General features: G+C 41.0%; 2 protein-coding genes across 10 annotated transcripts in view; one reads left to right on the top strand and one right to left on the bottom strand.

Annotated features, from left to right (window-relative positions):
• The window catches only part of CBY2 (chibby family member 2), a 96,222-nt gene that overhangs the window by 4,690 nt on the left and 68,487 nt on the right, over window positions 1–23,045 (bottom strand). Inside the window, exons 5-6 of one of the 3 annotated variants that reach the window (XM_042460761.1) lie at window positions 20,065–20,155; window positions 16,449–16,526 (exon numbers count right to left, since the gene is read on the bottom strand). The gene's annotated coding sequence lies outside the window, so the exon portion shown is untranslated. Of the gene's footprint in view, window positions 1–868; window positions 1,159–8,169; window positions 8,239–16,448; window positions 16,527–20,064; window positions 20,156–23,045 lie in introns of those variants that run through there. The other 2 variants (XM_042460764.1, XM_042460760.1) reach the window with 2 other exon arrangements.
• LOC121927159 overlaps window positions 1,042–23,045 on the top strand; it is an 89,071-nt gene continuing 67,067 nt past the window's right edge. For all 7 annotated transcript variants that reach the window (XM_042460769.1, XM_042460770.1, XM_042460768.1 and 4 more), the window contains exons 1-6: window positions 1,042–1,140; window positions 6,197–6,555; window positions 14,564–14,615; window positions 17,170–17,246; window positions 20,450–20,479; window positions 22,976–23,041. In XM_042460769.1, the coding sequence (XP_042316703.1) occupies window positions 1,055–1,140; window positions 6,197–6,555; window positions 14,564–14,615; window positions 17,170–17,246; window positions 20,450–20,479; window positions 22,976–23,041 (670 nt within the window). In that variant the 5' untranslated portion in view covers window positions 1,042–1,054. The remainder of the gene's footprint in view (window positions 1,141–6,196; window positions 6,556–14,563; window positions 14,616–17,169; window positions 17,247–20,449; window positions 20,480–22,975; window positions 23,042–23,045) is intronic.

The raw sequence follows: 23,045 nt of genomic DNA, 5'->3' as shown, positions 1-23,045 counted from the left end.
GAGACCCAAAGCAGCTTTATTTTGGCAGTCTGTAACAGGCCTATGTCTAGTTCTTGGCAACACGATTTAAAGAGGGTATCAACAAACTGAAATGTGTCCAGAAGAAGGCAACCAAAATGGTTCAGGGTTTGGAACCAAGCATTATGAAGAATGAGGGAGTGGAATATGCTTAGTTTAGAGAAGAAAGGAGAAATTATATGCAATAATTATAGAAGGACTCTCATGTAGGAAATGATGCGAGCTTCTTTTCTTTTGTTCTGTAAGGTAGGACCTGAACCAATAGATTCAAATTACAGGATAGCAGAATTGATGTAAAAGATGTTTGACAGTGCAACAGACTCCCTTGGGAAATGAAGGACTTCTCCTTTATTTGAGGTTCTTAAACAGAAGTTGGATGACCACTTCTCGGGATGTTCTAATGGTGTGGATGAGCAGATAAAATATCTTTTTATAAATGAATCAGATAAATCCACAAATTACTGTCAGCCTTGAGTCTTAACAACTAAGGGTGGTTGTATGTATCTTGAAGCTGATCATTGTCCTACTGCCATCTTGCTCTTCTTTTCCGATAGGCACAATTGGCTATTATCAGTCAGAACTGAACTTGGATGACTTTTGAGTGTGGTCAAGCTTAGGAAGTTCTTAAACTCTTATGAAATCTAGTTCATCTAAACTTTATCTAGTTATAGCCTCACCTGGTTTGGCTGCAGCTCAGTGTAGAATGCTTCTGTTTGGCTAGAGAATGGAGGAAGCTGACATGCCTAGGAAAGTGAATTCAGCTAGCACAACTCAAGGAAATGCTACAAGGGTAGATTAGGGAGCTGTACTTAAAGTATGTAACTAAAATTGGCTGAATTATTGTACTTACTTGCTTTCTCTTTAAAAAATTGGTTTGGATAGTTGTCAGATTCTCCTTATGCTTTCAAATACTGAGCTGACATCTGCAAAAGCATGGAACAGGAAGGAAAAGCTGCCACACCATCTTCCTTCAAGCTGGTTTCTAGTACTGCTTGCTACTACAGAAACACACAGTTCAGAGCCATGCAACAAAAGGATGCCGTGTCAGACCCATTGTGACACTGAAAAAAAACAACTTAAGCACAGCCAGAACACAACCAAGGACTTCCCTGAAGGAGAGAGGTATAGTATCTTTTAAAATTTGCTTTAATTAAAGATGGATTCGGAATCAAGAGTTTTCCAACAATAGATTCTGAGGGTCATTGTGACATACAGTAGGAATGAGGATAGAATCTTGGCACCAACAGATCCATGAATTTTTATTTATATGTGAATATGTATATTTGTATGTATGTATGTATTGACACACACACATATACATATATAGAAAGAAATTCATTTGAGATGTAGTGCTGCAGAAGAGTGCTGAGGATAATGTGGACAGACAAAAAGACAAACATATGGATCCCAGAACAGATCAAGCCTGAACTCTCCCTGGAAGCCAAGATGATGAAACTGAAGCTGTCATACTTCGGCCACATCATGAGAAGGCTTGAATCGTTAGAAAAGACAATAATGCTAGGAAAGGTAGAGGGCAGTAGAAAGAGAAGAAGGTTGCATAACAGATGGCTGGACTCAATCAGGGAGCTCATGGGCCTGAGCCTGAAGTACAGGATAGGGGATCTTGGACATATCTCATCCACAGGGTCGCCAGGAGTCAAGGTCAGCTCAAAGGCAGTTAATAACAACAATGTATGTATGTGTGTCTTGAGAATCTATCAATTACACAGGATTTGTTATTTCTTTTAATAATGGCCTGCTTGACGTCTTCCTCAAATATATCCTGTTCTACTTGCCCCTTGTGCTTACGCTCAATTATATTTTATGAACACAACTTAGATATTGCTCAGTGTCCTAATGACACTGAGTTGAACCTGTAGAGATAGGAGTTGAATATTTTAAATTCTTCACATATGTTTTATGTCTTGCATGGTTTTTCTTCTTGTATTCTAAATTGAGGTTATCCCATGAAACCTATTAGTAGTCTCAACTAGAATAGATCCCTTTAATAAATGGAATTTACCCATGTGTTAACTCACCATTCAAGTGCTGATTCAATGAGTTTACACTTCTTGGACCTAACCAACAAAACTCAGATCCATATGTTTCTTTGCTGCTTTTTTTCCTCAAGCAATTCACTAATCATTCTTAAAAAATTTTCTTAATTTGAAATACAGTGCACCTGTGTCATACGCAGACGCTGAAAGCCGCTAGGGAGCCCACGGGGCACAAGGAGTGGCATGTCCCATTAAAAATAATAGGACATGCACCCATGGTACGCGTGAGCCGCCGCACCACCACGCCATGCACAAGCCCCATTATTTTCAATGGGGCTCGAGCTTACGCGGGCTTTTTTATGCAGGTGGGCAGAACGGAACCCCCACATAAAAAAGGGCGCACTGTAATTTCATGAAAACTCAGATGCTTTTAAAGGTACTACTGTGTTCCTTCTTTATTCTTCTCCCATCTTTCCCTCCTTTTTAATGTTTTAAGTAAAATAAACTAGAGAAAATTGTGTTTATTGTATCCAGCGCTTTTGAAGGAGTGCTCTGTATGCTCTCTTACTGTCAGTGAATTTGTGTTGCTTTTGTAGATCAGATTCAACAAGTAATCAAGAGTGACCTCCTTTTTCTGGACATGCACTACATTTCAAGTTTATGTCCAGGGAGAAGGGTCAAGGAGGAATTCCAAAATCTCATCTCTTCTCCCAGTCGAAGGGCATGGTCCAGGAAGAGAGAGGAAAATAGCAGTCTCTTCCAATTCTATGATTCTATGATTCCTCTATTTTAAGCCATAAAACTGTCCTTGTGTCATCCAGTACCTTAGGAGGCAAGCAACAGGTAGCCCCAGATTTATTACTGCCACTTCTGCTGCAAAAGGCTTGTTAATTTTCACCAAGCAATAAAAGGCAAAGGTTTGCCCTTTGTCAAGATTGTCTCATCGTGCCCAACTGTAAGGGGTGGTGCTCATCTCTGTTACTAAACCAAGGGAGCCAGTGATGTCAAAGGCAACTCTGTGGTCATGTGACCAGCATGTCTAAATGCCTAAGTGCACAGAATGCTGTTACTTTCCCCCCAAAGTGGTACCTATCTGTCTACTTGCACTTTTGCATGCTTTCGAACTGCTAGGTTGGCAGAAGCTGGGGCTAGTGACGAGAGCTCATTCCGTCATATGGCACTTGTGTCTCAAACTGCCAATCTGCTGACTCTACAATCGTCAGAGTCAGCTTCTTAACCGCTAAGTCACCATGTCCCTTGCAATAAATATGACCAAAATGTTTGGCCTGCAATCATACACCCTGATAACTACAGAAAAAACTGTTGAGCATCATTATCTCAGTGTATGGAGGGGAAGTGGTGAGAAGACTGTTGCTGACCATGTAGTGGTTTTGTTATGTGTGTGTTTTTCCCCCCCCGATGGAGGTGTGGAAAGGAAAGGAGGCTCCGGGTTATTGAAGCAGATCAGTGGTACCAAGGGAAGGGGGGTGAAAGTGTGCAATTTGGGTTGAGGAAGAAGCAGGAGGGATGAGAGAACAACTGGGAAAACTACAAATGAAAGTATTAATTTAAATGTAGATTCAGTCAAGTGTTTGTTGCTAGTAAAGTATAATTTTAAGCATTTGTTTGGTTCAGAGTTCTATAAGTATATTGCAAGCCAACAAGGTATTTTAATGAAGATAATTTCATCAGAAAACTATGACTGAGTACGCAATAAAATATAGCATATATACCATAATATCTCCCCCTGCCTTTTGGGGCATTAGGCATTTCACTAAGGTAGATCCCTGAGTCACTACTTTCATCATATCACAAATTAATGCATGGAATATATTCAAGGAGTAAAATGGGATTCCATTTTGTTCTGACTGCATGGTGCTGTCAATGGAAAAACAGCAAGCCTAATAATCAGATTAGTAAGAGAGACAAACACAAAATTTTAAATTTAGGTGACAAAAACCAAATTCACAGATTCAGTATGGAGGGGCGGTTAAAAGCAGTACATATGTGAAAAAGATGTTGTGATTACTGAAAGAAGGAAGTTGGCAACATGAGCTTTCGTAGACTTATCTGGGGAAGTAGACTTAAGTCTGTGAAAGCTCATGCTGCTAACTTTTTTCTTTCAGTTAGTCTCAAAGGTGCTACAAGATCTCTCTACATACTGATCCCACAGACTAACGTGGCTATATCTTTGAATTCTACCATCTGTGATTACTGTTTATCATAAATTGAACATGGCTGGACAGAGTGACACTGTAAGAAAGAAGGCATTTGTAGCCTATATTAGCATAAGTACAGTCGTCCCTTCCCTTACATGGGGGATCCATTCCATAAGGGAAATTCCTTGTGTAAGAGAAATTCCACATATGCTTGAGCCCCATTTAAACTAATGGGACTTGTGCCCGTGACAGTGTGGTGGCGGCATGTGCCATAGGTGCACTCACCATTACTCCTTCTGACACGCATGATACGGACGCACTGTAATTAACATTAATTTAACAAGATAAGGGAAGGAAGTAATAGTCTCACTATATTCTGCACTTGATCCAGCTGAAGTTTTAGTAATTCAAGGACATTTCAACTTTGCCCTCCTCCTTTCTGGAGTCTTTTTGTTTCTGCCAGCAGGGTGGTGCTTTGTTTTGTTTTTAAAACTATTTTCTAGGCTTTCTTCTTTTTATTCTCTTTACGCCTCTTTTCTGGATGCTTTAAGTTGAATCCGTAGTTCTCTTTCTGTTTCTGCATGTGTGTACAGACACACCTACATATGCCTACACAAGGGAAAGAGAGATAAAAAGGAAGAGGCAGTCCACCTCTCCCTGTTGCTTTGCAAAACTGATGAGGAAGGAGGGGAGAAGCAGTGGAGAGAGGAGAAGGGAATGGGGGAAGAGATGGTTAGTGTTCCTGCTTTATTTTAAGTCGTCAGAAGACTCCCTTGTGGGGGGAAAGACAGCTGATCTCATTCAGCACAATAGAATCACAAAGTTGGAGGAGAACACAAGGGCCATCTAGTCAAACCCCCTGTCATGCAAGAACTCACAGAGCATCCTGAACAGATGACCATCCAGCCTCTGCTTAAAGACTTCCAAAGAAGGAGACTCCGCTACGCTCTGAGGGAGTGTGTTCCACTGTCGAACAGCTCTCACTGTCAGGAAGTTCCTCCTAAAGTTAAGGTGGAATCTCTTTTCCTGTAGTTTGAATCTATTGTTCTAGTCTCTGGAGCAACAGAAAACAAGCTTGCTCCATCCTCAATGTGATATCCCTTCAAATACTTAAACAGAGCTATCATATTACCCAAGACTAAACATACCCAGCTCCCTAAGTCTTTCTTCATGAGGCATGGTTTCCAGACCCTTCACCATTTTGATGGCCTTCCACCTTGTCAACATCCTTTTTGAATTGTGGTGCCTATTTCTATTGATGCAATCTAAAATAGCATTGGCCTTTTCAGCTGCTGCATCACACTGTTGACTCATGTTCAACTTGTGGTCTACTTAGACTCCTAGATCCCTTTCACATGTAGACTCCTTAAGCCAGGTGTCCCCCATCCTATTTCTATGCATTTAATTTTTTCTACCTAAGTGCTGTATTTTTCCATGTTGAAATTCATTTTGTTAGTTTTCTAATCTATTCAATTCCAACTTTCTAATCTATTCAAGTCATTTTGAATTTTGATCCTCTCCTCTGGGGTGTTAGCTACTCCTCCTAATTTGGTGTCATCTGCAAATTTGATAAGTATGCCCTCTATTCCTTCATCCAAGTCATTGATAAAGATGTTGAATAGCACTGGGCCCACGACAGAACCCTGTGGTACCCCACTGGTCACTTCTTTCCAGGATGAACCTTTGGGTTCAGCAGGTCAACCAATTATAGTAGCTGATCCCCTTGTTGCCTCTTCCACCTTTTGGACAATGAAATTGTCTTTGAGGCAAATGAGGAATTTGCTAGACTTAAATAAGGAATAATTAATAAAAATAATTAATCATTAATCATTAATTAAATAGTAAATCATTAATAAATAATTAAATTATAAAAATAAAATAAATAATAAGAAGAAGGAAGAATGTTGTTGTTGTTGTGTGTCTCCAAGTCATTTTTTACTTATGGCAACTCTAAAGTGACCATATCAAGGGGTTTTCTTCACAAGTTATAAAATAATATTTCTTCTCTCTTTCTTATTTCAGAGCTCAGTCTTCTCTATGTATTGGCAATATGTCTAATGGAGAGAACGTTTCAAGGTCTGGTAGCAAAGACCAGTCCCAACCAGAAATAGCTGATGCTCCTTCTGTATCTGAGTCAGTGCATCTCAAATGTTCTGGCTTCCTTCTCACTGTGGAAAATGTTAAAAAACTTCAGGAAGAATATCCCACTACTAAATCCATCCTTACTCGACAGTCAATAGAAGCATATATTAACCAAAGTAATCTGTTTCTGAATGAGAATGAAACTAGTACAGAAGAAAATGAAACCATTTCAATAGATTATCATGGAGAAGATACCTGTGATGATCACAGAGAAAACATTGAAGAAACTTTGAAGAAAGGTAGCTGCAGATTTATGTACTCATTTTTCATTTGGTTCTCTGAGAGCCCATTCCCATTGGTGGCATGCTAGGGTTGCCATATCCCGCCTGTGGGCGGGACTTTCCCAGTTTTGGGCGGGTCCACACAGTCCCGCCCCGGTTTGCCCCCGCCCCCGGGATTTCCCCCACCCCTGGGCTTTGTTGCAAAGTCTGCAACAGTGTGGCGGGGGAAAGAGAGAGGCCTGTGTAGGCTTCTCTCATTTGGCGGGGGGGCTTCCCTCCCCTCTTTGGCTCTGCCAGAGCCGAGGGAGGGAAAGAAGCCTCGCCGAGGCCAGACTTCTTTCCCCGCCTGGGCTCCGCCGCCGAGAACGGAGCCCAGGCGGGGAAAGAAAGCCTCCCCTCAGCGAGGCTTCTTTCCCCACCTGGGCTCCGCTGGCAGGGATGGAGCCCAGGTGGGGAAAGAAAGCCTCCCTGAGGGGAGGATTCCTTCCCCGCCTGGGCTCCGCTGCTGAGAATGGAGCCCAGGTGGGGGGAAAAGCCTTTCCTCTTCTTTCTCCTCATCTTCATCTTCCTCATCTTCTTCCTCCTCTCCTCCTCTTCCTCCCCTTCTTCTTCATCTTCTTCCTCCTCTTCTTCTCCTCCTCCTCCTCTTCTTCCCCTCTTCCTCCCCTTCTTCTTCCTCTCTACTTCCTCTTCTTCTCCTCCTCCTCTTTTTCCCCTCTTCCTCCTCCTCTTCTTCTCCTCCTCTACTTCTCCTTCTCCTCCTCTTCTTCTTCTCCTCTTCCTCCTCCTCTGCTTCTTCCACTCTTCCTCCTCTTCTTCCCCTTCTCCTCCTCTTATTTTTATCTTATTTTTCCTATTGTTCTTTCTCCTTCTTTTCTTCTTTCTCCTTCTCCTTCATTTTTCTTCTCCCCCCTTCTTCCTCCTCTTTTGTTGTTGCTGCTGTTCTGTGTGCCTTCAACTCCTTTCCATCGTATGGCAACCTTGGTTATGGAATAAACAACTGAAATATGTAATAACCTATGTTAAATAGATAACCATGTTAAATGTTAAACCCAAAGGGATTGGTTATGCAATAAGCCTCTGAAATATGCAAGAAGCCATGTCAAATGCCCAAATGTGCTGTTGTGTGTGTTTTGGAATTGGGGGGGGGGAGTTTGGCCAAAAAGGGAAGTACATTTCTGCTATCTGTCTAGGAATAATGCCAAAATGTCCTCCATTTTGATCATACCTAAGAAACATGCATTTGTAGTAACATTTTATAAAAAATCATCGAATTTTTTCGTGTGTCCTCCATTTTAAAAACGTGTCCTACATTTGAAAATGTTGTCCTACATTTGTCCCGGTTTGGAGGTCCTGACTTATGGCAACCCTAGGCCACATTGGATCCTGGGTCTGCCACAGGGAAAACCCATTTCCATTTCACACTATGAAAAGGGGGCCTGTTTGGAATCGGGGTTTCCCCTTGGCATGCTTGTCGTTCCCATTGGGGAAGACAAGCAGCCATCCCTTCTCTTCTCCTTCCCCCCTTCCAGAGATCCAGGGTGGCAGAGGCCGTCCCTCTTCACTGCCACCCTAGGATCACTGCCTCCTCCTCCTCCTTCCCTCCCTTCCTCTCCCGGCCTCCCTGCTTACCTGGTTGCTGGTGGTTGGGGTTTGGCAGTGGCAGCGGCAGCGGCAGCAACAGCAGCCCTCTCCTCTGGTCCTCTTCTTCTTCCTCCTCCTCCTCCTCCTCCATGCTGCTGCCTGGCCTCCTTCTGCTTCTCTGCCCTGGCAGGCCTCTGTACTCGCGTCCTCCATCCTGCGTCCTCCAGCTGCCTCTCTCCTTCTGCCTCGGCCTCCTTCTAATGTAGGCCTGCTTCCCCTGCCATTTCCCTGTCACCGGTGGCGGTGTAGGGCCATTACAGCTTCCCCTGCCATTTCCCTATCACCGGTGGCGGATGCGAATCCGCCTGTGGTTTCTATTAGGATGGATTGATTTATTTTACAATAAATTTATTCATCCCAAAAAACAGTACTTTGGAACTACTGTCAGGAAACCATGAGGTTTTTGAGTTTGACCCGCGTTTTCCTCTTTGAAATCAATCTGATAAGGATCAGAATCGATTACAAATGGGAACGAGGGTCATTTACCTCACATCCTGCTGTGATTTTTTCATAGTGGGAATGGGGCCTGAGAGTTTTTGTAGTCTAACTGTCAGAGTATATGATATCTGAAAGATGTGCAAAGGAATCCCCTAATACCTTTTTTAAAGTTCAAAAGCAGTTGGGTGAGAGGGATCAAACCTGGAAGATCTGATTAGAAATCCCATATAACTTTCTCTCAGGAGTATATCACACGGAGCTTTTGGGTGATTTTCTGGCCCAGTTCCGGCACATTTCCAACATGACTGCACTTCCAACGATGTGGTTTCACGTCATAAAGTGAGAAAGAAGTTGGAAGCATAAGCTTTTGTAAACCTAAGGCTACCAAAGTTTATGCTACCAATTCCTTTCAGTTCTACATAATCACTTTCCATACCAATCCAGACTAAGACAGCTGTACCTATTAATTCTAATTGTTACACTTCCAATACTATTTCTCAAGGGGAAATTTGCAGACGCATTGTATTTTTTTAAAGCAAAATAAAAGTGACATGAGAGAGACCTTGTTTCCTACAGGTGCATACCTTGCTTTTTTCTAGGCAAAGTGATGCAACTCTCCAGGCAGCATTTTTTAACATCATGAAGGGAGAACAAATTGTTAACTGTTAGCTATTTCTGTATGCCCTTGTGTGCATGCTTGTTGGGCAGTATCACAAAGACTTTTAGAAGTGCATATATACTTACAGAAAATCCTGGGAATCTGACAATACAAATGTAACACTATATTCAGCCTTTGTATGATAAGCATAATGAACTCCAATCAAGCTTCATTTCAAATAAGATTAAGAACTAAAAGGGGAAAACAGATATCTAAATAGAGTACTGCAGTCTTAGAAATGAGACATCTTCTAGCATCACCATCCTTAATAGTAAACCACAAACTGAACATGAGTCAAAAGTGTGATGTAGAAGCTAAAAAAAACATCATGATTCTAAAGGCCCATACAGATAGGCCAAAATAAAGCTGCTTTAGGTCACTTTGGAGGTATGCTGTTTAAATGACACACACGTCTTAGAGGCCAGAAACAGTGTCAAAGCTGTGCTCCAGTCCTTAGGACTGGAGCATGGCTTTGGTGCAGCTTCTGGCCTCTCATTTAAACAGCATACCTCCAAAGTGACCCAAAGCTGCTTTATTTTGGCCTGTCTGTACAGGCCCTATGTTTCGCCAACAGAGGTATAGTGTCTAGGTAGAGGGAAATAATGGTACCACTCTATTATGACTTGGTCAGGCCTTATCTAGAATAGTGTGTCTAGTTCTGGGCACCACAATTCAAAACGGATGTTGAGAAGCTGGAGCATGTCCAGAGGAGGGGACCAAAATAGTGAAAGTCTGGAAACCATGCCCTATGAGGAGCAACCTGTGGAGCTGGACATGTTTAGCCTGAAGAAGAGATGGTTAAAAGGTGATGTGGCAGCCCTGTTTAAATATTTGAAGAGCTATCTTATTGAGGATGATGCAAGTTTGTTTTCTGCAGCTCTAGGGAATATGACCCAGAGCAATGGATGCAAACACAGGAAAAGAGATATCACCTCAACATTAGGAAGAACTTTCTGACAGTAAGATCTGTTCAACAGTGGTAGATGCTCCTTTGGTTGGTGGTGGGGTCTCCTTCTTTGGAAATGTTTAAACAGAGACCAGATGGCCACCTGTCAGGAATGCTTTGACTGTATATTTTTGCATGGCAGAGGGTTGGACTTGATGTCCCTTTTGGTTCTAACTGTATGATGCTATATTTCCCATACACAGAACTATATAAAAAGTGTGAAAGGTTGAATGAACCATGGACGGAAGACATCTACATAGATGAATCCCAAATTTTGGAAAGTGAAGTGAAAGCTGAACTCAAAGCAATTGGGAAAAATAAATCATGAGGAACAGATGACATGTTCATAGAATTGCTACAATCCACAGAGCCAGAATCAAGTAGAGTTCTAACTATAATATGCCAACAAATATAGAAAACAAAGCAGTGGCCTTAGACTGGAAGCAATTAATATACATTTTCATCCACAAAAAAAGAGACACAAAAGATTACAGTAACTATGGCGCAGTACAGACAGCCACTAAGCGCTGTCCTGGCGGCGATACTATGGTTAGGGACCATGCACCAACTGCATGGTCCCTAACCCTAGCATGGGACTGTGCTGGCCTCATAGTGGCCTCCCATCCACATGGAGAGAGCCTTTAGTGCGTAGGGCGGGGTATAAATACTGCAAATAAATAAATAAATATGTTGTGCACAGGAAGTGGCGTCATAAATGTGCCCCTTCCTGATTGCGGCCCCGCATAGAAGGAGCTGCTCTAGGCAGCTCCTTTTGGGTGCGCGCATTGTTCCCGTGAGAACCATATGGCCGCAGGAACAATGCCGAGGAGAAAGGTCAGGCGGCCCCTTTATCCCATGGCTGTAGATTCAGCTAAAGATCCACCTAACAGTAGAATTATTCCTAAACTAATCTGGTTCTTTGAATTAGCATCGTGCAGTAGTTTGAGTGTTGGAGTTTGACTCTGGAGACCAGGATTCAAATCCTTGTTTAGCCATGGAAACCCACTGGGTGACCTTGGACAAGTTACACTCTCAGCCTCAGAGGAAGAGAAGGGCAACCCCCCTCTGAACAAATATTGCCAAGAAAAACCTGTAATAGGGTTGCCTTAGGGTTACCATAAATCAGAAATGACCGGACATATGAATACATATAAAATCCAGAGTCGTACACCTAAATGGATTTAACAGTACACTAAATATATGGGTATAACAAAGATAATTGACTATCTACTATCAAAATATTTCCGGAAGAAGTTATATGATATCACACTTTATATTTAGTATGTATATTAAACATGACACAATTTATATCATGCGAGAAGTGATTGCCCTACAGGTTGGGGGACTGATTTGTTCATGTAAATCGACAGTTGGTTGAATTATATAATATAAAATCATTTTATACAAACTTAATGGTTATAGTAACAACAATTGCCGAGGACAATTCTTATATAAAATTTGCATGTGTTTTAGAAAGTTTTTACGGCAAATAATAGCAGCTGCAAAAAATTTAGCGACTTTAGTAGTTACATATTCACTGCAGTCCGCAAGAAAATAATCTACATAAAATTTATCTTGCCTGCTGGGAAACTGTTGAATAATCGGGGTTATAACCAAAGCACGAGATTCTGTATAAAGAGATCAACAAAGAAGAACATGACTTATTGATTCAATTTCTTCAGAGCCACAAGGGCAGAACTGGCTTTGGTAGGTATCTCTTTGAATCTGCCTTCCAAATCAGCAGACAGGAAGATATTTAATCTTGCAAGCATAAAGCCCCTTCTTAACTTGGGAATATTCAAGTATTCAAGGTATTTAGCATGTTAACAATTTTTTCCAGCATCCCCAATGATGGGATTTGAAACCGATTGGCTTTTGTGGTTCTGGGAAATAACAGTTTTTGCCTTGTTATAACCCAGCGAGAGTACATAAGACAATGATAACCCAATAGAAGAAAGTTTCATAAATAAAGATTTCTTCTAAATTGAAGTAAAGGAATCTGTTAGAATTAACGGAGCCATACCAACTGGCACAAACTGCATTTTTAACCAAAGATTTTAACCAAACCAAATTTGCAAATCCAGATATGTGCCTCATCTGAAATAGTGCGTCTAAACAAATAATAACATTTGGCACACAGTTTTTCAGTTTTTTCTTTTCTTGCCTTTGTTTCTAGTGGGAGGAAGGGATGTCTTCTGTGTGCAGAAAGAAGTAAGTTGAGTACAGTCTACTCATTCCAGAACACACACCCCTGCTTAAGGGAAATACAGTGGACCCTTGTTATATGCTGGGGTTTGGTTCCAAGATCCCCCGTGTATAACAAAATCCATGTATGCTCAAGTCCCATTAAATATAATGACATAGCAAAATGGTGTCCCATATAAAAAATGGAAAATCAAGATTTGATATTTGAAATGTATACTTTTTTGAACATTTTCAAACTGTGCATGCTTGAATCCATGTATAAAAAATCAGTGTATAAGAAGGGCCGCATATGGTGGATTCCCATTGAAAACAATGGGGCTCATGCCTGCAGTGCAGTGCGGTGCATGTGGTGTGGGCAGCTGCGCCATTGCCTCTTCCGGCACGTGGCTTTCAGCACAAGCTGAAAGCTGCATATGGCGTGCCCACGTATGACGCGAGCAAATTGTATTAACTGTGTCCCAAGAAGCATTAAAATGAGATTGAGAAAAGACAACATTTTTTTACTACCCCAAAGCACAAATTCTTTCTGCAATTCCCCCCCTCCTTGTGGCTCAGCTTTGTTCCCTTGCTTCCCACCTCTACACTCACCAAAATTGCAATCCCGTAATCGCAATCATGGATGGATTTTCATGGGAGTAAATCAATAAGGTTTACTTCTGATAGACACATATTGGATTAGACAGTATTAAGTTAAAATAAGCAGTTAAAATGAAATGGAAGTACCTTTTTGTTCTAAATAAGACGCATTATGCAGCAATAGCAAATACATCTCTATACTGTTTATCAGTGCACTTAAGCACTCCCTAAGCAGTTTATAATGTGTAAGGTAATCGCCGCCAACAAGCTGGGTACTCATTTAGCAACCTCAGAAGGATGCCAGGCTGAGTCAACACTGAACCCCTGGCTGGAATTGAAGAGTATAAGCATCTAATCACTGCACTACTGGGGCTCCTTATATCAGACTAGTAAGACAGCTTGGACATAATGAGAGTTTGGGCAGGGAAACAATGTCAATAGTGGCACACTTATGAGTCATCACATAGAATTATTCATGCCACTAACCACTCCCACTTTGAGAGAACCAAAACAATTCAGAAATCATTCAAACAGCTTGTGAGAAATTAAAGGCTACTGTTGGACTGGACAAACACTGCATTCAGAAATGTAGGCTTCATTGGTGAAAAATTCAGAAAACCTTTATTCAATATCTAAAGATGTGCTCTAGGGACATTCACTGGTAGAACTAACCCACAAGTGTTAACCATGTACAGTTGGCCCTTATATCCACAGATTTTTTATCCACAGATTCAGCCATCTATGGCTTGAAAATATTCAAAAATAATATAAATTCCAAAAGCAAACCTTGTTTTTTGCCATTTTATATAAAGGACACAATTTCACTATGTCATTGTATATAATGGGATGAACATCCACAGATTTTGATTTCCACAGGGTGCCCTGGAAACAAACCCCAGTAAATACCAAGGACCCACTGTATATTTAAAACATAAACATTTCAAATAATTGGCGGGCTCAATTTCTATTCGCCCTTTACACAAAATATTCCCTCTTTCACTTGTTCCCGACACATCTGTTTTCCCAGCTGCTGGCACAAAGTTTACCAAAATAATGACCTTGGATCTGTTCAAGATAAACTCACACCCTCTCCGTATTGTATCTTAATGCCAAAGGCATGCAGCAACAATCTGTTTCCAGTCCCACTGCACGTACCATCCTTATCCAAAATAAAAATCAAAATTGCCACATACCAGCATATAACAAGCAAAGCAAAATGTGGAGATTAAACTTATATGGCAAGTGTATATTTAATGCTACTCCCGAAAGGAACTCTTCCACAAAATAAATTGCTACAACAGTTTTAAAATTAAACTGGCCAGCACATTTTGAAAAGGAACAAGAGAGGGGTAAATCCGCATGTTTATTTGCCCCATGAATCCTGCCTAACTTATTTTAACAGGAAAATGATAAAGAGAAATTTTAAAGCACTTAAGAAACTTAAATATAAACAGCTGGTTCTAAAAATAGTGCCTCAGTTCATCTGCAAACAAATGCTGCCAATGAAATAGCATAAAAAATCTATTTCCCTTTTAGTCAATCAATTTTTCTTTCTACAGATTTACAGACAAGATCTCTGCCATCTTCCGTTCATGAATATCAGTCATCAAAGTAAGGAGAGTGATTGTCTACTTCAGTAACTTTCACTGTAAAAGATGTTGGGTACATGCCACGCCTAAACTGCTGTTTTCAGTAAATTAGACTAAGAACTAAGGCAAACAGCGCTGACAGAAATAAATTTTTAGGCATTATTCATAACACAGGGTTTTCTAGGGTTTGCTGAAAATAAAAATTAATAAATCAGTGATTCTGAATGGTACCCTCCTTTCAAATGAGCAATTGCTGATTTTCTACCAAAATGTAGAAGATGTACCAATGTAATTTTTTCCTGTATTGGTTTCTGTACTGGAAAAGTGTAAAAGAAAACTGATTTTCAAAGAGATGTCTGGGGTGGAGGGCTAAAATTATAGAGTGGCTTCCCTAACATCAGTTCCCTGTCAATTGGCAAGAGGCTATTAGTGTCAGAATCCATATACATGATTCTGTCAAGTTGGCATGATGATATGATTATATTAGGAGATGAAGATCAGAGGGCACAGTGATATGATGATCTAATGCTGTAATAGTATGTTGGCTATTGAGAAGGGGATATCAATTATGTTAAATCCAAGCCTGGGAAACAAATGGGACAGATGCCTAGCGGTGGAAAGGAGTTGTAGTTTTATGACCCCAGTCTTCCTGCCATGGGCATTGATAAACTGGAGCGTGTCCAAAGGAGGGCGACTAAAATGGTGAAGGTTCTTGAAACCATGCCCTATGAGGAATGTCTTAGGAAGCTGAGGATGTTTAGTCTGGAGAAGAGAAGGTTAAGAGGTGATATCATAGCCCTGTTTAAATATTTGAAGGGATGTCATATTGAGGAAGGAGCAAGAGGGAACAGGACCTGGAGCAATGGATGCCAACTGCAGGAAAAGAGATTCCACCTGAACATTAGGAAGAACTTCCTGACAGTAAGGGCTGTTCGACAGTGGAACACACTTCCTCGGAGTGTAGTGGAGTCTCATTCCCTGGAGGTCTTCCAACAAAGGCTGGATGGTCATCTGTCGGGGATGCTTTGATTTGGATTTCCTGCATGGCAGGGAGTTGGACTGGATGGCCCTTGCAGTCTCTTCCAACTCTATGATTCTATGATTCTATGATTCCTTTGGAGAGTGGTGGAGTCTCCCTCCTTGGAGGCCTTTAAACAGAGGCTGGATGGCCATCTGTCAGGGATGCTTTGACTGAGAGTTCCTGCATGGCAGAATGGGGTTGGACTAGATGGCCCTTGTGATTTCTTCCAACTCTGTGATTCTCTGATTCTATTGTACTATGGATCTGAGCTGTGAAACCTAGATGATCTTCTTCTTGAAGGGAAATGAAATGATAATACAGGAGGAGAAGGAGGGAAACATGAAGAGCCTTTTAATCTGGATCAAAGGGGAGTGATCAGGTTTGGAAAGGTGGGATGGAGGATGGGAATGTATTTGTGATAGTCCAAGGGAGAACGTTTTCAGTTCTGACACTAAACCCGAAACACGGAACTTTCTGTGTTGATATGCAGAATACATCTTTAGTTTCTACTACACTACGATGCTGTTTTGGTTTTTGGGAACTGTGTCCTCTGATACTGACAATTAGTAAATTAAAACAGAACAAGAAGATAATAGATTGGCAAGGCTTCCTGAAAAACTAGGAATAAACTAGTGGGCCCTGGAACAATATTTTGTAGTGAGTTTGAATCCGGAAGCTATGTTCTGCTTCATGGCATTCAATTGAGCTCCATTCTTGCTCTTATCTGATTTTCCATTCTTCCCCCAACAATAAGCAATACTATAAGAAATCTGCAATGAGTAGTAAACTCAATGAGCTTAGTAAACCCTATAACCAATAATATAAATTAATTACCTTTTAAAAATAGAAGTAAAATCTTCCAGACTCTGTGCTGAAGCAGGAAATGTTGTGCAATACTTGTTAGGCAGGAATCTGGGACATGTTGCAGAAGTGAATATAACAAGAAGATAATAAGAAATTATATTTGCATATTAGTGGTCTATCTGACCTTACTGATCATTTGTTCTCTGGTCAATATGGTGTCTTGTTTTTAATAAGCTATAAGCCATCTTGAGTCCCATTATTGGGGAAAATGCAGGATATACATTAATAATATGGAATGAAATGAAAAACTATCCTAGATATTTACTATATTTTACTTTCTTTTACAACTTAATAAAAACAAGACAGATTAAAAACTGAAAAAACATGAAAAAAAAGTTTAGCCCTATGTTGCTTCCTCCAACTTTCAAAAACAGGGCAAGTGAGGAATGTGTTAGACTTATGTTCTTGATAGAGTTTGACTTGTGACAGATATCAGGGTAGTTGAAATGTCCCATTACTACTACATCTCCCTTTTAATATTTGATAACATACTTCTCCCATTAGATTGTGTAATAACACTGTTTAGTAATAGTTCTAAAACCATTCTTATCAGTACTTTTTGTTGTATAGATAGGTAATTTGCAAATACATATATCTATTTTGCTTATGAGAACTATACAACTTATACGAAAAATCCTTTTTGGTGGGGATGTAAGATCTCTTTTATTGAAATTTTGCTTTTCTGTGGCAGAAAACATGAAGTTGCAGATGTGGAGACTCAGACAGAATGGAGTTACTCAGACAGATCTGTGGATTCCACTGAACAAAGTAAGTTCATAGTGGTGTTGTCCCAGACATAATCCAACAGAGCTAGTTTCAAAGTGTGGAATGTTATTGCCAATTAGGTAGCTGTATATTTGAACTGAAAATTTGTATAACTGGTGGAGCACATCGTTTATTTGTATTTCAGATGCTTTGGCTTCATCTGCCAGATGGTATTTGTTCTGTAAGCAGATCTTCCTTACACTGTGCTACTTTAAATTGAATCACTTCAGCATTAACACTAAATGTTTATGGTGCCTGGAAAAGCACCCCGAGGACACAAGAAAGATTTGACCCTTCCTTTTGAGGTCAGAGAGCATATCCTCCCTCCTTAATTTTACAATGTTAGCTCCAAACTTTGGAGTTCCCCAGGGCTCTTTCTTGGGTCCCCTTTTGTTCTCTCTATACACACTGTTCCTAGGTAAACTCATCAGTTCTTTTGGTTTCTCCTGACATCTGTATGCCGATGACACTCAGCTGTATCTCTCCACCCCTGACCTTTCAACGGGGCTTGAACAGCAAGTTTCTTCTTGTCTGGCTGCCATCTCTCAGTGGATGCGGCTTCGGCGCTTGAAGCTCAACATGTCTAAGACTGAGCTTCTTGTCTTTCCACCTTAACCCACCCTTCAGTTTTCCTTTTCTGTTTCTGTCAATGACACTTCTGTTCAACCAATTCATCAAGCCCACAGTCTTGGCTTCATTTTTTACTCTTCTCTGTTGTTTATTCCCCAGATCCAGGCCACCGCCAAGGCCTGTAGATTCTTTCTCCACAACATTGCCAAGACCCATCCATTTGTCACAGCCTCTACTGCCAAACTCTGGTCCATGTCCTAGTGGTATCGCGACTAGATTATTGTAACCTTCTTCTGACAGGGCTTCCTCTCTCTCACCTCCATCCTTTAATCTTTGTCCAGCATTTAGCTGCACGTATTATCACATCCACTACTGCTTTGACCATGTTTCTCCTCTTTTCTCCTCCCTTCTCCTCCTCCTCCATTCCCTTGGATGTAGTTCATCTGGTCCTGGAGACTTAAATTCATTTAGATTAACAAGGTATTCCTCTACTATCTCTTTACATATTCTGTGCTGAAATTCCCCTATTCTGTCCTCTGCTCCATTATCCTCAGGTTGAGCACCCTTTGCCTTTTCTGAGAAGACTGAGGCAAAGAAGGTGTTGAGTAATTCTGCCTTTTCTCTGTCTTCTGTTAGCATTTTGCCATCTTCTCCACGCAGTGGCCCTACCGTTTCCTTCTTCTTCCTTTTGCTGCGGACATATCCAAAAAAGCCCTTTTTATTGTTCTTAACCTCTCTAGCAAGCCTGAGCTCATTCTGTGCTTTAGCTTTTCTGACTCTATCCCTACACATGCCTGCTATTTCTTTGAATTCCTTTTTTGTGATTTCTCCCTTTTTCCATTTCTTATACATGTTCCGTTTCAAACTTAGCTCGGTTGAAAGTTCCTTAGTCATCCATCCTGGTTTCTTGAGACACCTCCCGTTTTTCTTTCTCACTGGAACTGTTTGAAATTGTGCCTTCAGTATCTCCCTTTTGAGAAACTCCCATCCGTCCTGAACTCCTTCCTCTTTTGGTATTTCTGACCACGGGATCACCCTCAATACTTCTCTAAGTTTACTAAAATCCACTCTCCTGAAGTTTAGAATGCGTGTCTGACTATGCCTGGCTTCTCATTTCCATTGTATAACAAACTCCAGGAGAACATGGTCACTTCCACCTAAGGATCCCACCACTTGCACCCCATTAACCAAGTCATCCCTGTTGGTTAGTATCAGATCCAAAATAGCTGATCCCCTTGTTGCCTCTTCCACCTTTTGGACAATGAAATTGTCTTCCAGGCAAGTGAGGAATTTAGCTGAGTTTGACTTCCAGCAAAAATCAGTATAGTTGAAGTTGCCCATCACTACTACATCTCCCCTTTCTGAGTGTGTGATCATCGGTTCTAGAAAGGCATCATCCAATTCCTCCATCTGACTCGGAGGTGTGTAGTAAACTCCCACAATAACATCCTTGTTGTTTCCCTCCCCTTTAATTTTTATCCAGATGCTCTCCACCTGGCTTCCAGGATCAATGTCCTGGATCTTTTCACTGGTGAAAATGTCCCTGACATATAGTGCTATTCCTCCTCCTTTCCTGTTTGGCCTATTTCTCTTTAAAAGGTTATACCCCTCTATTTCCACATTCCAATTATGAGACTCATCCCACCAGGTTTCAGTGATGCCTATTATATCATATTTGCTTTGTTGTACTAAGAGTTCAAGTTCATCTTGCTTATTTCCCATGCCCTGTGCATTAGTGCAGAGACATTGAAGACCATGTGTCCCTTTGACTTGCTGTCTGTGCAATTTTTTTTTTTTTTTGCCTCCCACTGTTGGGAGCACTTGCACTTGCACTTTTTTTCTTGTTTCCTCTATGTCAGTTTGACTATTTCCGCCATCCCTTTCGCCTTCCTTAATATTGTCTCCCTCCCCCACGAAACTCAGTTTAAAGCCCTCCTGATCAAGTTCTTGAGACTGTTGGCAAAAACATTTCTTCCAACTTGCGTGTTATTTGTGTTACTGAAAAATATGGCAAAGGATTCATTTCATTGATACAAAGAATTGTGTTATGGTTCTCATGCATGTGTCCTGACAAGATAGACATACATTCAATATTATTAAGCAGAAGCACTTAACAGGAGTATCTTCAGTTGGCCCTGGACATTGCAATTACAGTTGAGCTTTTAGTACAAACAAGGGGAAAATCTAGCCTCATGATGCCATTCAGGGTCCTCCCATTTTTACCTCATTTTTAAAACCAGATTTGCTTTACCTAAAATCACACTTTCCCATATTGTAGAAGGTGGGTGAGGCAATTTTCCAATGCTTTGGTTCCTCTGGGCTGCTTTAGACTGAGGAGATGCCTATATATAACAAGAGAGTGAAAACAAAATTGATTTTTAAGTTATGTAATTTGAATAGCATTAATAAAAAAAAATAAATTTTGTTAAGAGGTACAGCTGAAATGGGGGGACATTGTGTTTATGGAGGGATGTGGCCCCAAGGTCCAGGAAGAGTCCGGTGCAACCCTCAACTCATAGCAGTTACTCACTCCACCTTTAGTAGAAGAAATACAATCTTCACCTGGAATTAGCAGTAATTGCATAAAGAGCATAGAGAGGACTGTATATTGATAACATCTTTGTTTGTTTCTGCAGAATCCAAACAGGCCTCATACAGATCTAAAGGTAATGCTTGGCTATTTTGAATCTTATTTGGATTTAAGTGCAATTCTGATGATCATATGGTTGGAAGGTTGTCAGTTCAAGGCCCAAGCACCACGTGATGGGCTCCTGTCACTAGTCCCAGCTTCTGCCAACCTAGCAGTTTGAAAGCATGTAAAAGTGCAATAGGTACCACTTTGGTGGAAGGGTAACAATGTTCTATGCAGTCATGCTGGCTACATGATCACAGTGTCATCTTTGACAACACTTACTTCAATTGCTATAAACTGAGTTCAAAATGCAAAGTAATTTGTTAAGTCAGCAGGAAGGAGAGGCGAGGAGGAAGTCTTGCCCTTATCAGTAGGCTTAGGATGTGTTTACTCAGGCCAGTTAATCTGGAGCCAGTGTGGACCATTAATCCCCAGACCGGCCCCAGACCAATGGTGACTGCAACTGCAACTGGGCTGAATCTAGTGCAACATTGCATTGTTGTACACACAGGCCAGCCAACCTAATGCTGCATTCCCCCGACTGGCCCATCGCCCTTGGTGCTGCTGCTGCCACCGCCACTTCGTCACAGACCGGAGCTCCCTGTGAGAGCCTGCCTAGCATGACATCACTTTTACTGACATATGATCAACAAGTAGGGTGTTGCTCTAACCCTTCTTTTTTGATTGCATGGGCACCCCATTCTGACCTCAGCAGAAGAGATGGTGCACTGGGTAGGCATTTACAGGGAGCTGCTCAGCCAGTGAGGAAATGGTGAAAGGGGTCCATCTCCTTCTATGTGCTGCTCAGCATAGGGTATGGTAAGCGGAATGGTATGGTTCCTGACATGTGGTCAACTGGATTGGCTGAATCAACCCTGATCCAACTATCCACATGGCCAAAAGAACTGGAGGCACTCCGGAGTTTCCTGGAAACCCTGGGGTTTTCTTTGACTTGCTTACCCTGGAGCATAGTCTGGTTAAGGGCTGAAAACCACAGATCTTCCCCAGAAGTAGTTGTTCATCAGAGAGACTGCCAGTATCAGCTTCGGAGTGAGTCTGGCATTTTTCATTGGTACAGACAAGCCACTAGCCTTTCCTATACTTGGTACATAAATTCCAGAGTTTCCCTTCTTAAAGCACTAGTTTTATGGGTTCTTCTTCATTAATAACTTTTGTCTTCTTGTTGCCTGGCCACACCCTTTGGACCATACTCTGATGTTGGTTGGCCACACTTGTCCCAGTTTTCATCTGTGAAATGTTGGAGGATATGCAATTAAAGTAGATGTTGGTTGGATTTATATTTATGTTGGATTACTCAATCCTATTCAGATCAGTGAGTCTAGTCTAGTTGGGAATTAGATTTAGCACGTATTAATCTTCTCTAATCCGGACAAACTGTCCATCATGTGCAATGCATGAGAGAAAAGCATACATCTGCCAGGAGTGGTATGTGTGGAGTTAGAAAAAAGAGACAGACTGATCAGTGATCAAATGTAATTAAAAGGTTGTTAGCTATCTTACTTTAAGACAAACTTTTCCCAACCTGGCTGATTCCAGATGTATTGTAGTATAAGTACCATAATTGAAAATTGAATTTAGCAGTTTTTTGCATCTGGGAACTGCCAGGTTGGGGAAGGCAATTTAAAAAAGTTTTTTAAAAGAGATAATTTAAGAATATACAAGAAATTAGCAAACTCTTGAGGGCAATCTAACATATGCCATCTTTTAGGATTTATTTAACAACAAATTAAAAACTTCACTTTTAAAAAATGCATTTAATTTTCCCCCATTAATAACACATAAGCCAAATTAAGGTTTGGGACTTTCTAACTAAAATCTTAATGAAATAGGCTTATTGTTCTAATGTTACAAGCTATGCCTCTGCTCACAGAAGGAACTAGAGAGAAACTGTGGAGAATAACATTATGCAATGTTGGGCCAAACTATAGTACCTGTACACTGTGCCTTATCGGCAAAATAATCAGCTTCCAGGGAAGGGGATTTTTACCATAGCAACAGTATATTGAGTGGGTACAACTCTACCGCCAGTGCTGTCCTCTTAGGTCCAAAACACACTGCAGAAATAATCCAGTTTGAGACTGCTTTAATTGCCCTGACTCAGTGCTAGGGAATTCTGGGAACTGTAGTTTATTATGGCATCAGAGCTGTCTGACAGAGAAGGCTAAATGTCTCACAAAACTACAGTTCCTATAATTCCCTGGTATTGAGCCAAGGCAGTTAAAGCAGTCTCAAACTGGATTATTTCTGCAGTGTGTTTTGGACTTTAGTTTTCTCTGCAGCTGCTGTTAAATGTTTATTAAAATCTAGCAGGATCACAGCCTTTCTGATGTCATTATAGCTGTATTCCCAGAAGGCTCTGACTGAGTACAGCTATCCATGTCAGAAGTGGCTAATAACTGAAGCCTACATTTTGCTGTACTTCGGGTGTCATTGGCTTGTTTTTGTATTATATATAGAAGCTTATTATAATAGGAATAAATAATGGTATTTGCCAATATTTCTCATACAGCAAGAAAGAAGCAAGATCAGAGAAGTTTGATTGTAAAGGAGAAATATGAAGGTGTTGAAAGGGATGGTGA

The sequence above is a fragment of the Sceloporus undulatus genome, chromosome 3 (genome assembly GCF_019175285.1).
Source record: "Sceloporus undulatus isolate JIND9_A2432 ecotype Alabama chromosome 3, SceUnd_v1.1, whole genome shotgun sequence".
NCBI classification, from domain to species: Eukaryota; Metazoa; Chordata; class Lepidosauria; order Squamata; family Phrynosomatidae; genus Sceloporus; species Sceloporus undulatus.
The sequence above is the reverse complement of the archived record's forward strand: the minus strand, read 5'-3'. Positions and strand labels throughout refer to the sequence as shown.